The sequence below is a fragment of the Branchiostoma floridae genome, chromosome 13 (genome assembly GCF_000003815.2).
Source record: "Branchiostoma floridae strain S238N-H82 chromosome 13, Bfl_VNyyK, whole genome shotgun sequence".
In the NCBI taxonomy this organism is placed as follows: Eukaryota; Metazoa; Chordata; class Leptocardii; order Amphioxiformes; family Branchiostomatidae; genus Branchiostoma; species Branchiostoma floridae.
Genome location: NC_049991.1, coordinates 7,284,414 through 7,300,845, shown reverse-complemented (window position 1 = coordinate 7,300,845; position 16,432 = coordinate 7,284,414). Strand labels below are relative to the sequence as shown.

General features: G+C 41.5%; 1 protein-coding gene across 1 annotated transcript; it reads right to left on the bottom strand.

Annotated features, from left to right (window-relative positions):
• Window positions 1–115: 115 nt before the first annotated feature.
• On the bottom strand, window positions 116–1,706 carry LOC118428900. The gene is made up of 2 exons (XM_035839180.1): window positions 1,514–1,706; window positions 116–1,148 (listed from the first exon to the last, which is right to left on the bottom strand). Exons 1-2 carry the CDS (start codon window positions 1,636–1,638, stop codon window positions 350–352), a joined length of 924 nt encoding a protein of 307 aa, XP_035695073.1. The 5' UTR covers window positions 1,639–1,706; the 3' UTR covers window positions 116–349.
• Between the last annotated feature and the right edge of the window lie 14,726 nt (window positions 1,707–16,432).

The window sequence follows — 16,432 nt, the reverse complement described above, 5'->3', positions numbered from 1 at the left end:
CCATGACTAGTTGATTTGCGCCCCAAATGACAGAGCTGGCATAATAGAACTGTAAGTCATATAACGTTACTAGTAGCTGATCATTCAAATGATTAAAAAAACAAAAAAAGTAATATCACATTGTTTACAACAGTTTATTCGTCAAATGATTTTCTTCTTGGGACAACATTGTGCATTGCTTAATGTGAAATTACAGTCTTTTATATCACATTGTCAATCGTGTCAATATCTATAATTTCTCGACCTCACGACACATTGTCAAATCGGTCTCAGAAACGGTAAAAATAGGACGATCTTTCAATGTTTTGTTGGAGTCCGTTTCTCAAACTATGAGTCTTTCTTCTTAAGCTTAAGAACCGAAACTATGTTTCCGACGCAACACCGGCCTGCCCATCTTGTCCGTTTTCTGGTTCAGCTCTACGTGGATGACGTCACGATAAAGAGCGCCCTCTGTCTCCCACGGATAGCAGTACAGCAGGTCCTGCCTCCATTCCCGCTCCAACTCTTCCCGCGCTTTGTCGTTGACCTCGGATAACCCGCACTGTGTCGCAATCACCTCGGCGTCGTCCCAGTCGTGTGCGTAGTCTTCTTTCTTTGTGTTTCTCTCCACAACCGTTCCTGTCATCTTTACTGTGGGCGACTGGACTGACCAAATTGGTGCCAGCCCCTCTTTTCCCTCTCCGGCGCTTGTCCACATTACTTTCATTGTGGATTTTCCCGCCTTTTTCGCAGATGATTTCTTCTCAGAATCGTCCATTAGCTCGTTCTTGCTCGCAGATTTTCCAGACTCAACATGCTTCGCTTCGTTTTCTACCATTTTTGCAGCTTTCAGTGTTATGGGTACATTTCGTATTTTGTTGATATTCAGGCTCTGATTGTTGTTGACGTCTGCAATATGTGGCATCGTTGGCTTCGTGAAGTTCACATTCATTAGATTTGGGAGTTGTTCTTCCTCCTCTAAATACTGTATCCATGATTTTGTGTAGTCTTCGTGTTTTGTGTTCGTTTCCCTGACGTCATTGTGGCCATGCACTTGCGAAGTGTGGCATGCAGGGAACACGGGACTGCATGTAGGGGGCGTTACTGACCAGAAACTGTTGATTCCCGGAATGCGTGTTTGGGTTGATCCTAGTTTGGAAGTTCTATTCCTGTATTCATTGAAATCGAAACAAAAACACGACAATAGTGAATAAAGAGATTTACATTGATCACTTATTCTAGTCTTAATTCAGCTTTTACGACTGCATTAAGTTTAAGAGAAAAGAAAATTCATTTTTACAAAGTATTCAATTTCTCTGATTATCACACTATACGGAGGGACGTACAACAATGCTTTGTGACAATATTAGGACAACAAAACAACAACAACGACCGACTATCATTACGGGTAAAAAACATTGTATTCCATAACTATATGGCGTAGAAATGACATCAATAACATGTAATTTTGATCTTTTCTAATCATCATATAACACATCATATAACACATCATATAATTCAAATTATTTCTTACCATCCAGAAAAGAAAGAGTCGAGCCATTCGTGGTCGTACTCTTCCCGCCAAATGTTTCGGTCGTCCACCCAGCTTCGCAGGGGGCCTTCCATGTAGAACGGACGGCTTGCCATTGTGGAAAACATGTTCACGGGCACGGTCACGGCTTTTACAGGAGTCGTTTGATGAAACCCTGAGTAAGTAAGGCATTTGTTTAATGTAAAGATTAAAGACTACGTCATTAGAAGTGATACAACATTAGTAACAGCAGTTCTCTTTTTCCGGTGTCGAAAAAAATTATTTTGAAAAGAGATCTAACATTACGAATTTTCCTTTAAAACGTGCATCAGAAATTCAAAACAGTTTTTCTAAAGTTACGCATGTTTCCTTTAGAAATATTTCAATTACTGCGTTTTTATTTGCGTATATCTTGACTTTTCGGTAAAAATAAGACCAACAAAAAGAATTTGTGGTTACAAAATTGAAAATTGAATATAATATTCAAAAAGAAGGTTTTGAAAGACTCATTGCTTACCGCTATCAATTCTTCAAAGCTTCAACTGTAGTTTCGGTCTCAAGAAGTTGTCTTCTCCCCAAACGCTAGCAACAAGCTTTCACTGCCAAGGCGCCGACTTCTCTTCAGAACTGCGCACTTCGTCCCTTATATATACACACCAGCACCACGCCCTGTTTACGTCCTACCCAATGTTAAATACAGCCTCTATGACTTATGGCTTATTGAAGGACACGCGTCATTTGGGGAAATGGGGATTTATCCAGAACGGAACCGGGACAGACCACGCATTTCATAGCACAAATTCTTTACGTATGGATATCATACTTATGACGTGCCAATGTAGATAGCAATGGTGATACATCTATATCAATTCGAATTCTGAGAATGATACGACTAATATTTTTTGTGGCGCTTAGTCCTTTCAAGCTGTTGACGTGGCTGTATTGTTGACAGGTCAACCTTGTGCTAGATGATTTATTGTGTTATTGTGACAATTATTCATGTTCATTGTCAAGGTAATGTCCCTGCCCGGTCAAAGCTCTCTTGACAAACGTCATTTGGGGAAAAGGGGACTTATCCAGAACGGAACCGGGGCAGACCACGCTTTTCATAGCACAAATTCGTCACGTATGAATATCATACTTGGTACGTGCCAGTGTAGATATCAATGGCGATACATCTATATCAATTCGAATTCTAAGAATGATACGACTAATTTTTTTGGTGAGTCTTGATCCTTTAACAAGCTGTTGACGTGGCTGTATTGTTGACAGGCAAACCTTGTGCAGATGAGTTATTACACTATTGTGACAATGATCTATGTCCATTGTCAAGGTAATGTCCCTGCCCGGTCAAAACCCTCTTGTTGACGAAACAGAAACGTGAGTTTTGAAGGTAAGCTATGACGTCTTAAAAAAATTAAAAAAAAATGACGAAGACATAGACTTATCATTATAATTAAAAATGTTAAGCAACTCTATAATAAATTTACGTGTAAGGACAAATGCTAGTACAATAAAGTTATATATAGGGAATCAAAGTTTGACCATACTGTACTATCAATTGAATTTTGATTTTTATTATCTGTATCTTTTTGTTGTCTTGAACTCAAGTATTCAAACGATTATCAAATTAGCCATTCGTATGCAAGATATCTTGATCAAACTTTAATATTTCTATCAATCGAAAGGAGAATAATATTTTTCAATGAAAATTCACACACAAAATTCTTTTGAAGTGATGCCATCTTTTAACGCTGATATTGAAATACAGGGTGTGTGTAAGCTTAATCCAAGGCGGAGTCCCTGGTGATTACGTCATTGAGGGAGGTTGGTGCCAGCGTCATGCATTCTGGAAAACTCCGGATGAATGCGGTTGGGCTATTTTTAAACCACGCACCAGAACTGGTCTCTATTTATGGAATGGTTTCTCGCGGGCGTCGGTCTGACCAGAGAGTTCGTCCCCCGCGCGCTCGGATCTTGAAAATATCCAAAACAAATCTAAAATAGATACCCTAGAGGGAGAATAAGGTTTTAGAGTGGTCTTTTTCAGGAGAACCATGTCTGTTTATGGTAACGGTTATGATTTCGTGATCAGTGCGGAATGCCTACGCTGATTATATATTTAGTATGTACTAGAGAGAAGTCTAGTTGTAACCGCAAGTAACCTTTATTCGTGCGTCACCATTTGGGTGCGTCCTTCACTCAATTTAAGAACGAGACAAGGTCAGAAGTACCAGTGTTTTCCAGAATATATGTGTAACAGGCATGGATTTTCCTAAGTAGGCATCTTACTGAAAATAACGTCAGAATAAAAAAATCCGCAAATAGTTTGATCAGATTAATTCAACGTGGAGGGACAGAAATGTGGATGTGTACATTAAAAGGGTATCTTCGAAAGTCCTGAGCCCCAGAAGAGTACGTATTGTTCAGAAACACCGTCGTTGCAAAATTGATATAAGGCCCTGCAACATTTTCAGGGGAGGGGGTGGTGGAGGGGCTACGAATAAAAGATAGAAACAAAAATAATGTGGTTTGCATACCCTTACACGTTTTTGGTAAAAAACTTGAATATGGAATACAGTGTTTTATAAATACTACAGTGAAAGATAAGCGATTTATAAATCTATACGTAACGTAAGACCTGTTTGTAAACCAAGGCGGTCAAAGAGTTCTTGTGTAAACATAGTGTTCCTACCGTTGAATGTTTACACGAGCATTGTCGACTACAAACGTTAACATTACCTTTGCAAGCGAAATTGGTTCCATTGTAAAAAAGTTATGTATACTTTAGACACAGATACTCAGTAACTCAGCTGACGTTCTTCAGAAGAAAACTACATAAAAGAAGTGGACGTGTTTGACATCCCTACAACTCTTGATGGTACGTTCCATTGTGCATTGTTATTTGAATTACCGGTGCGCTTGCGTGCAGGTGTAGCGAACTCATGTCCGAGAGTCATGCAATGAGGCGTATCATTGGCGCGGTCTTTTGAAAGATCATACTCAAATTATAAAATATTCTCTCTGATTAACCTTGCACATGTCATCGTAAATATGCTTTGTCATCATTTGAGAAAGTTGTCAGGTTTTCAAAGAGTTAACAAAGCCCAGCCACCAGAGCGACGAGCAATGGGAACACCTGTTTACGAGAGGATTAACCAATCAGAAGGCCCGTTACAGGTGCTACTTTCGTGCACGCTTTGACCTTGCGTTAGAGACGCTACCGTTATTTGCGTTAACTTTTCGGACAAAACGACCTCTCCGTTTGATTACAGGTAAGCAGGAATTATCTATTGTCAACGTCATGCAACTTTTGAATAGTTTGACGGGGGTAAGTTTATAAATGTAGAATTGTAACGTTGTAGATGTCACAGGCAGCATTTTACTCTAAAAGTTGTAGCACCTTTACATATACCTTGCCGAAGCTCCACTTCCGGGTCAAGTTGAAAATTTAATTGCACTTTTGAACGTTTCCAATCGTGACTTGAGTATGCCAATTTGGAAACCATACCAAGCTCCATATGATAAAATCACACATACAGGTTATACTCGTGACGTTACATGATCTGAATTTTTAAGGTTAGAATTGCAAGGGTTTCAGCATAGAAAGCAACGAGTTTGTTTTTTTTCTAGTGCGGTTTCCTCGTTTGATTATTGCATATTGCAAGCCGACCAAATGTATAGAGAGACAACCAGTCAACCGGTTCACTAGCAATATGTTGCTCAGCCTTGATTATAACTTTCATGCCCATTCACTGGTTGCTAATAATATGAATACCATTTCAATATTCCCTCCGCGCAGCACGTGCCAAAACCAAGACTGCGCCCCCCAAAGTCGCCGGCTGGACAACATCGGAGCAAGCATGGGTACGTCTCTGTTTGTTTATTATCTTCGCCAAGGAGGTTATGTTTTGGGTAGCGTTTGTATGTATGTATGCTTGTATGTATGTATGTATGTATGTAACCCTTAAGACATGATGGGACTGGCCTATTAATGCGAAATGGAGCCAAACTTCCATTACTTTCATCTTATAATCTTTATCTAATTTTGTAACTTACTTAACGTTTCCTTATCGTTCAACTGTGTACCTCTGCTTTCAAATTGCGTCAATATTTCGTGCAATCAAAGGTTCATTTCTCTTATTGCTAGTCATATACGTAATATTACATTCATACATAGTACATATGTCAATAATCAAGTCCTCATTATTATCATTATGATCAACAAATCTTAATAATCTACATCAGTACAAAGCAACGTTTTTGTCATCAATATTTGGATTCGTTAACAATTCTAAAGTTACGTTTTTTGCTTACAGATAACCCAGCTGTGTTGCTGCTAAGTGAAGTATATGGTGCATTAAGAGGTGGATTCTCCACCATATACCGTAGGCTGGCAGCAGTACTCAGGGAACGTGAACCGGATATCCCATTGTTCAGTGCTATATTAGAAGCAACCGAAGACGACGAAGAAAATGCCAAACATGATGGAGTTGAACTGTTACTTCCTAAGGTTGACCCTGGGGATGAAAGAACTGCCCCAAGTTTACACTGGCTGACCTTTGACCATCGTGTCAAATACCCACATCTTCCCCCAAACGTCAAAACTATCGTGGGGCACACTGATGGTACAAGCAGAGCAGCATGCGGGATCAAAAAGGACCGTTGTCCAGAGGCAACAGTCGTCCTCTTCATCGACGACATACCAGAGGAGACTGAACAGTACAAGGGAGATGAGGAGGCCATGGGGATTGGTAAGAAAGAAGACTCTATCCTTGAAGATGCGCATCAAGCTGGCATCGTCTTATCTTTCGGCGACAGGGTTTTCAACCACTTCAAAAACCAGTTCAGAGCTATACCTGCTAACAAACGACCTCAGCACATATTGTTTTATCCAAGACCTTCTAAAACGTTTGAAAATGCAGATGCTGAATACATTGACACAGAGACAATGGTAGTCCTGTGCATTGGTGTAGTGACGGGTGTTGAGAAACTGAAGGGACTTGACCTTGCTGTTGAGGCCCTGAGCATTGTTGCAGCGAAAATACCAGTCAAGTTGCGAGTAAGAGGAGTCGACAAAGATGACCAAGTAAGCAAGGCGATTCTTAAGCTCTGCAAGTCAGCTAATCTGCAAATAAGCTTCCTCCCTTATGGCACACAGAAGGACATCTGCAAGGACATGTTACAGTCCCACCTGGTCCTGATGCCCTCTCGTGCTGAACCGTTTGGATTTGTTGGCCTGGAGGCCATCGCTGTAGGAGTTCCGGTTCTTGTGTCGGACAAGTCTGGATTGGCAGACCTGATCAACAAGTTTGCTCCACGTTATCACAACTGTATTGTGAAGACAGACGTTCATGGTTATGACCAAATGAGTGCCGCCCACTGGGCTGCTTGTATTGAGAAGGTTCTGGATCACTGCAAGGCAGAGTTTGAGACAGCTGCAAGCTTGAAGAAGGAACTGCTGTCTACAAGGTACTGGGAAGACTCCGAAAGACAGTTTATCGAAGTCTTCAAAAGAAAAGGTACTATTCTGTTTCTTAATCTTCAATTTAAAATGAAACACGAACAAAATGCAAAACTTCAAGGAATCGCAAGATTCTTTTCACATGCAGTCACACTCCAACGATAATCAATAAACAGCTAAATGTACATTGTGATGTCAATTTGAGAGTAAATGCGCTGGCATGTCTCCGCTATTTTATGGTCGTGGAAAATCAAACCAGGCGTGTTTTATACTTATAAATAATAAAAAAGAATGAATGAATACTAGTTAGAACATGATCACGTGAGCTACTATGGGCTGATAGGGTCGCTCAGCCCACAAGAGGGTTTCTTTAACACCCGAGACGTAGCTGAGTGTTGGAAACCCCCTATGAGTCCATAGTAGACCGAGTGATCATGTTATAACTGTTTTAACACTTGGCCACTGACCCGAAGAGTCAAATCATGGGCAATTTGTTTTATTTAAAAATAGAGATGACCTGAGTTAGAGAATGAGAGATCAATTGACCGGTTCATGTCTCAGCAACATGGTGGTTTCATATTGTCTAACCCCCTGGTCAACATGACTGAATTAGCTTGCAGTGTGAGCCGACCAGTGGTGCATATAAAGTTTTGTACTATGAAAAATGTGTAGTTTTATTTTATGCAAATAAGTTCATAGTACCACACACGGTCCTGTTCACAGTTTTGGTCACTATGGGGATATAAACACAGTAATTGAAGGGCTCTGATTGGCTGAGGGGTAGTGACCATGTTTTAAATAATTGTTGAATTTGAGAAATCTACGTTTATTGGAGGTTTATTGGAGGAAATGGTAATTGACAACCATAGGCTGAGTGGCGTATTTACGCATAAGAATATTATTTACCTGGACATTTCCTGCATTGGTATTCAGTATCCAGTGCCAGGTGTGAGGACAACGGCACTGAAGATATCGGTGGCACTGGGTCCCGGGGAAGCAGCTCAGACGATGAGTGTCCGAACTACCGCATGCTGAGGATAAGTGATGAAATCTTCGACGAAGAAGTACTCAAAAATCCAGAGAAGTTTGAAAGCAAATTATCCTATTTCGAGACACATTTTGACATAGTGTACCCACACTTCAACAAAACACTGTCAAGCAAAGCAAAGTTACGAGTAAAGAGAAAAGTCGGCCATCAAATCAAAAGAGTAGACAGAGTACTGTTCTCAGGAAAGGAACTTAAACCAAAGTACGACAAGTTGGTAGAATGCTTTGCAAAGTTCCGTGCCATCCTGAAAAAGATTGAAGATGGATGTGTGCTCTGTACCCTTGAGTTTGAAGACGCTGTGGCTCTAAGGTCGTTTCTGATAGGCTACAGAGATGGGGAGTTGTCAGAAACTTTGACTCAGGAACTTATCACAGAAGAGATGCAGCAGGAAGAAGGACCAGGCCTTTTCGTCCACGTAACCCTGCTGGTTGCAACAGACACTGCGATGTCAGATGATGGAGGTAATGCCTCATGTTTACGGATGAACTATGCAAAAGTGAACAGTATGCCAAAATGTTTTTTGCTTTTGCTGATTCGCCTACTGTTCACACGTACAACAAGGTTGCCTCTGACTTAACTGGTCACTCTAGAAGACAAACTACTTTCAGCCTTTCACGAAAAATTAAAACCATTACCACTAGTATTTTTATCAATAATTCACCAACCAATGCCCTCTCTCATTTAGCCACCAATCTTTACCACTAATGATTAATGCTCAATGACCTACCTTCAATGCCACCTTTACCACTCACATGACTGTCGCCACTTACCTTGCACAGGCAGTGAACACGAGGAAATGGATTGCACGCCAGGAGACGATGCGATGCAGGAGACCATGGTCACCGGAACGTATTGCACACCAGGTCTGGATAAACAACTAGTTGTCTATTAAGCTCTCTTGGATTTAAGCATGGTCTAAAAGTTTTTAGTCGATCAGGAATTTTTACTGATAACTTTTTAAAATTTGGTAATTCAAAAGGAATGTTCATACCATTGTAGTTTGGTAATTGTGGATGTGCACTCGCACATACCTACTTTCCATATTCTGTATTCTCATTGTTATCCATGAAGTTAAACATCTTGTAGTAAAAACAATGTGAGGAATGCTCTAACGTTACATGACACCGACTAAGGTAGAACGTTTAGAAAGAAATGAATGTTTTAGATTGTCATCGATGAGTAAATTGCCGTTGAATCTGTATTGCTTATTTGTGTGTATAGTTTACTGACCGCAATTCAACAAAGGTTACTCATTTCTATTTCGAATTATCACAACGAGAAGTTGCTAACTTAAGCATAAGCAAGTAATTTGGGGGATTCAAAATAATAACATGGCAACGTCGCATGGTTTCGAAGGGGAGCTCAACTTTACCTTATAGTTATTTCTTGGGGCACGTCAAATTATGTTCTTATGAGATGTGTCTTTCCTTTTTTCTCGTAAACACGGCCAGGAACGTCGTCTCTTTCTAGCCCTGACCGACGCATGCACCACACCATCCGCCCCAGTAGCCGAAAGAGACCCGGTCATGTTGCTGCGGACGTGGACACCATCAAAACCGACAAAGGTCTTGAAAAGGAAGACAATAGCGGTAAGTCACGAGACATATTCTAATCTAAAACAAGCGTTCGTAGAACTCAACCTTCGTGAAATGGGCGAGGGTGTGGTGGTTTGAGGGTGTTTTTTTATAGACATCTCAGGGGCTAGCCTTACAGAAAATGATACGTTCGATTGGCAAAAATTCTCGGAATTCTACAACTTTTTTCGCGCCTATGTAGCTGCATCATCCCTTTGAAGTGGAATAGTTTGCGTTGACAGATTGTCATGGTATTTGGAATGCAGATAGCTTTTGTCATGGGCCGTGAGCGAGCGAGTGAGTGAGATAGCTTTGGAGATGCCTTACATAATCAATTTTTATCATGCAAATCAGGGGCTAATTTGCATAAATAATGAGGACAGTTTATATTAATAATAATAACTAGGTGTATTTTGCCAGCCAGTAGGTACCCAAATTATACGCCTACTTCATTTTATAATAGCAGATACTCAAAGATAAGACACATTATTCAATTCCAAGTCACCATGAGGGTTATTTTTATTTTATTCGCATTCGTTTTTCGAGCATTGGACAAGAAGCTCACCAAGAGCTTATGGAGGTCTTCTGCTCTAACAATGCACATACAATGACACACAAAAGTAACAAAATTGAGATTATAACGAAACGTATAACTTAAGATGACATAAACATAAACGTCATTTTGCAACATAAGAATAACACAAATGCTAACAACAAAAAGCCGAAAGAGCGCATACAAGGCTGGCATTACCAATCAATTTCAAATCAGATTAAGTAAATCTTCCGGTCATTTTTATGAAATTGAAAACATAGTCAAAGATGTTACAATTTATCGAGTGTGGAAGGAAAGGGCTGCCCATGGTGAGAAGGGTGCATAAAGTATTGTCAGATGAGTTAAGGGGGTCAGGCGAGAGTAATTCTTCTAGGTTTAAACGGGATATGGAGTGCAACATATGAATCCTTTCGCTATTGTATAGTTCGCAGTGCAACAAGTAGTGTTCAGTTGTCTCGTTTGAATTCCCACATTCACAAGTAGGGCTAGTTATACAATGGTGTTTGAATAGGTGTGAGTTAAGCTGGCTGAAGTCGAGTCTGAGTCTAGTCAAGTGAACTGCAGGGCGTCCGTGGCCATGGGAGTAGTGGGTGTGTCTGGGCGGGCTGTCAAAGAAAGACTAGTTCTCTTTTAAAAATACTAATAGCTGGTGATGTTTTGGCGGACAAAGGAAGTTGACTCCAGGAGAAAACTGCGGCAGGTAAGAAGGATCTTTTGTACTTTTCGGTTCTTAGGGCAATAGGGAGGTAGTTCTGGTCATCTCGAAGGCCATAAGGGGTGGAATCACGGATAAGTGGAGGTACCAGTTCATGGAGATAATTTGGTGCAGAGCCACTGGCCATTTTATAGAAGTGAATAAGTACATGCTTTTCCCGTCTGGTGGCAATTGTGTCCCAACCGACCTCCGTTAAGATGCGGCTGTGATTCGTCCCCCTTAGTGCACCCGTGCAGACCTTAGCCGCGGACACCTGTACTGATTCGAGTGAGTCAGAGTCTTTCTTAAGAATACCGCACCAGGCGACGTTGGCATACTCAATCAAGGGACGTATCATGGCTTTGTACAGAGTCTCGAGTGTTTTCCGTGGGACAAAGCAAGAAATTCTTTTCAGTAGATTTATGCGTTTCATTGCTTTCGTCACCAGGATTGACACGTGAAGTGACCATGATAGGTCTCTAGTGAGATGTAGGCCAAGGTGTTTGTGGGATTCGACTTCAGTGAGCTGAACACCTTTAAAGTATAAGGGGGGATGTCGAACTTTGTTTTTCTTCAAGGAGAACGTCATCAATACTGTTTTTTGGGGATTGAATGTAACAAGCCACTGAGCAGCCCATTCCGAAACTGAGGTGAGATCACGGTTTAACCTGTCCGCTGAGGCAACAGGGTCAGTAATTATCTCTAGTAGTGCAGTATCATCCGCAAAAAGGCGGGAGTCTGTTAATAAGTCATCAACAATGTCATTTATAAATGCAAGAAAAAGTAAGGGGCCAAGGAGGGATCCCTGAGGAACACCTGCATTGATAGGTAGCCATTCAGAGCACACTCCATTGATGACGACTCTTTGCCTTCGGTTATTTAAGTACGACTCTATCCATGCCAACAGAGACCCAGTGACTCCAAGTTGTCGTAGTTTAAAGAGTAAGCCGGTGTGCCAAACCTTATCAAAGGCTTTGGAAATATCAAGGAAAACTGCGCGGGTTTCAAGTCCTTGGTCAAGTGCTTGATGAATTTTGTGAACAAGGTATGTTAAGGAGTTGACGGTAGAATCTCCAAGGGCGAACCCGGCGTTACGATCAGTAAGAAGCTTGTTTTGGTGGAAGTACGAGGAAAGTGAGCTGTGAACTACTCGTTCAAAAACTTTGGATACACAACATAGGAGGGATATGGGTCTGTAGTTTTCCTTTGTCTGCTTGTCGCCTTTCTTATGTACAGGCACTACGTTCGAGCATTTCCAAATGTCCGGGAAGCACCCGTGCTGTATGGAGATATTGAATAATTTTGATAGTGGATTAGCCAATGATGGGGCGACGTTTTTTAAAAGCCTGTTACCAAGACCATCAGGACCTGTGGCCTTGTTAACATCAAGGTTACACAAAATTTCATAAACTTCAGAGGGGGAGCAGATTATGCAGTCGATGGCCGTGTCAGTTCTAGTTGTAAACAAGGGAAGAGAGGCGCCTGTTGTGTCAAGATTTGATTGAGAAGCGAAGTAAGAATTAAAGACATTGGCCTTGGTCTTGTCGTCCGTAATAGTAAATTCATCTTCGACTAAGGGTGGTAATGTTCGATCTATCTTACCCATGAATATTTCTTTAGAGACGGACCACCACTTTTTTGGGTTCGAGGATGAATTTGCCAGGTCGAGACAAAGGCCGAGTCTGTGGTTGTGCTTCGCCTTTCTGATTAACTTTGTACAACTATTACGGATATGCTTGAATGTGTTGTATATCTCTGGCCTGTTAGTTTTCATGTATTTACGGTACATTCGTCTCTTCTTCCTTAGCATTTGTCTGATTTCACACTTCATCCAAAGTTGGTCTCTTGGTCGGATTGTGACCTGTTTGCTGGGTACAAACCGCGCGATCGTTGTAGAAAGGGTTGTCATGAATGTTTCGGTTAAGGCGTTTATGTCCGGAATGTTCTCCGAGACAATGGAACCCCAATCTATAAGTAAGAGCTCAGAGTTCAATCCTTCATAATCTGCCTTATGAAACTCGTATACAGTACGTTTGTAGGTTTTAACACGGGGGATTTTAAGATACATTTTGCCATATACAAGTGAGTGGTCACAATTTGACAAAGGCGGGTTTGTACCACACTCCGCAAAGAGACTTGGTGAATCTGTAATGAGGACATCGAGCAAGGATGACGATGTGTCGGTAATGCGAGTGGGCTCTGAAATCAGCTGGTCGAAGTTGTTTTCTGATGTAAACATTTCAATCGTGGAAGCGGCATTGTCAGAATTTGCATTCAAATCACCAAGCAAGACAATAGTAGTTTTGTCAGAAGGGCCGCTGTCAATAATTACGTCAACTGATTGTTGCAGGTGCTCAAAGAATGTGGAGCGTTCCTCTGCACTCTGGCCGGGCGGTCTATAACAACAACAACAAACAAATAGTTTCATACCGATATCCACCTCACACCAGATTGCTTCAGACGTATCACTTTCTAGATCGCTCCTCCTTTTACATGGTACAGAGTTGGATATATACAGTGCAACTCCGCCACCATGGCGGTTGCGATCTCGACGCATGGGGACTTGATAAGAGGGGAGGTACATATCTACGTCTGGGATGGTGGAGTCACACCATGTCTCGGAGAGAGCAATGACATCGTACCCCTCCTCTAGAGCAATGGTCTCAAGTTCGTGGAGTTTGGTAAAATCATGTGCGGGAAGACTCCTCACGTTTGCGTGACAGAGAGAAAAGTGTTTCTGATTATTTACAGGCATTAGTTATACTGAGTCTTGTACTGAGTTTGATGCTACTTGTCTCTCTGTCATGCATTCGTGAGTAACAGTAACTAAGTATTGATTGATTGGCGCGCCAGCCGGACAATACAAAAACACAATCAAAACTAGAGTTCAACGAACCCATCTCTTCGCCAAATAATCATGCCTTTATTTAAGAATTTAAGGTCTTATTGTTCCTCACAAACATTACCAAAACCAGACTGTGACCTGACAGATGACCTGGTAGCATCCCTGGTCAATCAGAATTTCATGCTTGTCAATTTAGACTTTGTCCCCAGTGTAAGGGCGTCCTCCAGCAAACCATCTGTATAACAGCTGTGTCCATAGATATAGGTCAAAATGAGATATATAGAGCACAGTTTATTTCTGTTAATAAGTTTTGCTGCAGTACCTTAGGAAGCCGCTAGGGGGCCCACTATCATAATTCATCTTCGTTTTCCTGACCCCTACCCACCTACCAAATATCATCAGGATTTTTTCAAGGCTTCTCGAGTTATGCATTCCACAAACAAAAGGACGCACACACTCGGCCCGCTACCGTCCTAACGGAAAATGCTACGTCAACTATTTTCGAACACAACCTTCCTTTCCGCAGCCGCTACTTAAATACTAAATATCATGAAAATTCATACACAGCTTCTTGAGTTATATGCTGTTGGCATGGATTTATGAACTTTCCTCATTAATTATGCAAATAAGCTACTGATTTGCATAATTAGTATTACATTGTATAAGTCATCACTCATTCTATCTACATACCGAAAATCCTGATGATCTGTTTATACGTTCTCAAGTTATCCTCGTCCAAAGTTTGAATTGAAATCGGTGCCTGCAGGTCCCAAAAAGCCGCTAGGGGGTCCAAACTCACAGCACTTACTCTCTGTTTCAAGGGCTATCTACCACTCAAAAATCATGACCACAGCATGTCCAGAACACGAAGTGCCAAAATTAAAAGTTTTGCTGCAGTACCTTAGGCAGCCACTAGGGTGCCCATTATCGAACTTGACCTTCGTTTTCCTAACCCCAATCCACCTAACAAATATAATCAGGATCCATTCAAGGGTTCTCGAGTTATCTTGCTTACAGACAAACGCACTTACATACAAATCCCGCTACAGCACCATAGGTAAGAGCCAGGTAAACCATTTTCGCACTTGACCTTCCTCTCCAAAACTGCTACACACCTACCAAGTTTCGTGAAAATCGCCCAGCTAGATTTTGACTTATGCTGCCAAAAACAAACCGCAAAAAACATACCAAGCTCGCTGCAGTACCGTAGGAAAACGCCAGGTAAACCGTTTTCACACTTGGCATTCCTTTCGACAACTGCTACACACCTACCAAAAATCACAAAGTTCCATCCACAATTTCTCGAGTTATATGCTGTTGACCTACATACAGACCCAAGTCAAGCAATCTCATACTCTTCTTGGCGAAGAGAATAACAGAAGCAATAAGAACATAACTGGGCAATAATGACTACAAAAAGAAAAGAAGGGGCGAACATGCCCTTCAAATAACCCAGAAACATCATAACGTTAAATGAAACATCAAACATATGATCAACATAAACAGAATGTCACTGCGTTGAGCTTCATAGAGTGCAATGATAAGCTGAGCCCCTTACAGGTGATCTGATTGCCTTTAATCATGTTCGACGGATCGGACGACATGAAAAGCAATATGGTGAAAGTAGATCATATGTGAATAGCTTGGTGAATAAACATAATAGCTTCAAGTTTTACTTGTTAGCCATCAGTTCGAGCTGGTGGATGTCGGTGGGGCCGGTGATTCGGTGTATCTCTGGATCGCCGCCTTCGCAGTTGACCTTGACGAAAATCTTGCCATCTTGGGTCCATGCGGAGCTGACACTGGGCAGGCGTTTTGCAGAATTACACAGTTCAAGGTTGCGTTTGGTCAAGTTTTCTCTGATGATGTAGGGTTTGCCCGTGCTGTTTGTTTTCCCCTTTAGTCGTTTCTTGGCCTTGTAGACTTCCTGACGCTTTGCATAGTTGGTGAACTTGACGATGACTGTGTGAGCTCCGTCACGAGGCCGGCCAACACGGTGTGCTATGTCGATGTCTGATCGTTGGACGCTGACGTCGAGATGTTTCCTGGTGAAGTCCATGAATGTTGATGCGCAGTCCTCTGATTTCCTCTCTTCAGGTGATGGGGGAGGGGGGATTCCGAAGACGAGCAGACAATGCTTCCGACTATATTGTTCGTTTCTATCGGCATGACTTTCGGCTTCGGCTAAGCGTACCTTTAGTGTAGTCAGTTCTTCGTCTTTCTCGACAAGTGTGTGCTTCAGCTCGTCAATCTCAGCTTGGAATGACGACTTAAACTGGTCCAGTTCGTGTCTGACTTCAGCCTTTATGGCCGCTAAAATGTCTTGCTTCACAGCGCCCAGGAACTCTTCTTTCAACTTGTCAAAACTGAGTCTCAGCTGAGAGTCAACAAGGTCTGAGACTCTCTTAACTTCCCTAGTGGACGGTGTGGTCGTCATGGTGGTGAAATGGAGGCTCAGAATGAGGAAATTTGTTGGATATCCGCAGTGTAGCAGGGAGCCCTTAGACTATACGTGTGTCTACGGGCGCCATCTTGGACTCACCATGAGGGTTATAGCTGATAGTTGTAATAAGTCTGAATTATGTTGAATAAAAGAATATCTAAGCCACAATAATTGATTTTTTTTAAATTGACTAAGAAAATATTCATCTATTTGAATTCATTTGAATAGTTTAGAAACATTTTGAAAGTAACTGTACAAAATATTTTTTAGAATAATTGGAAACCTCTGTGTGATCTTCACA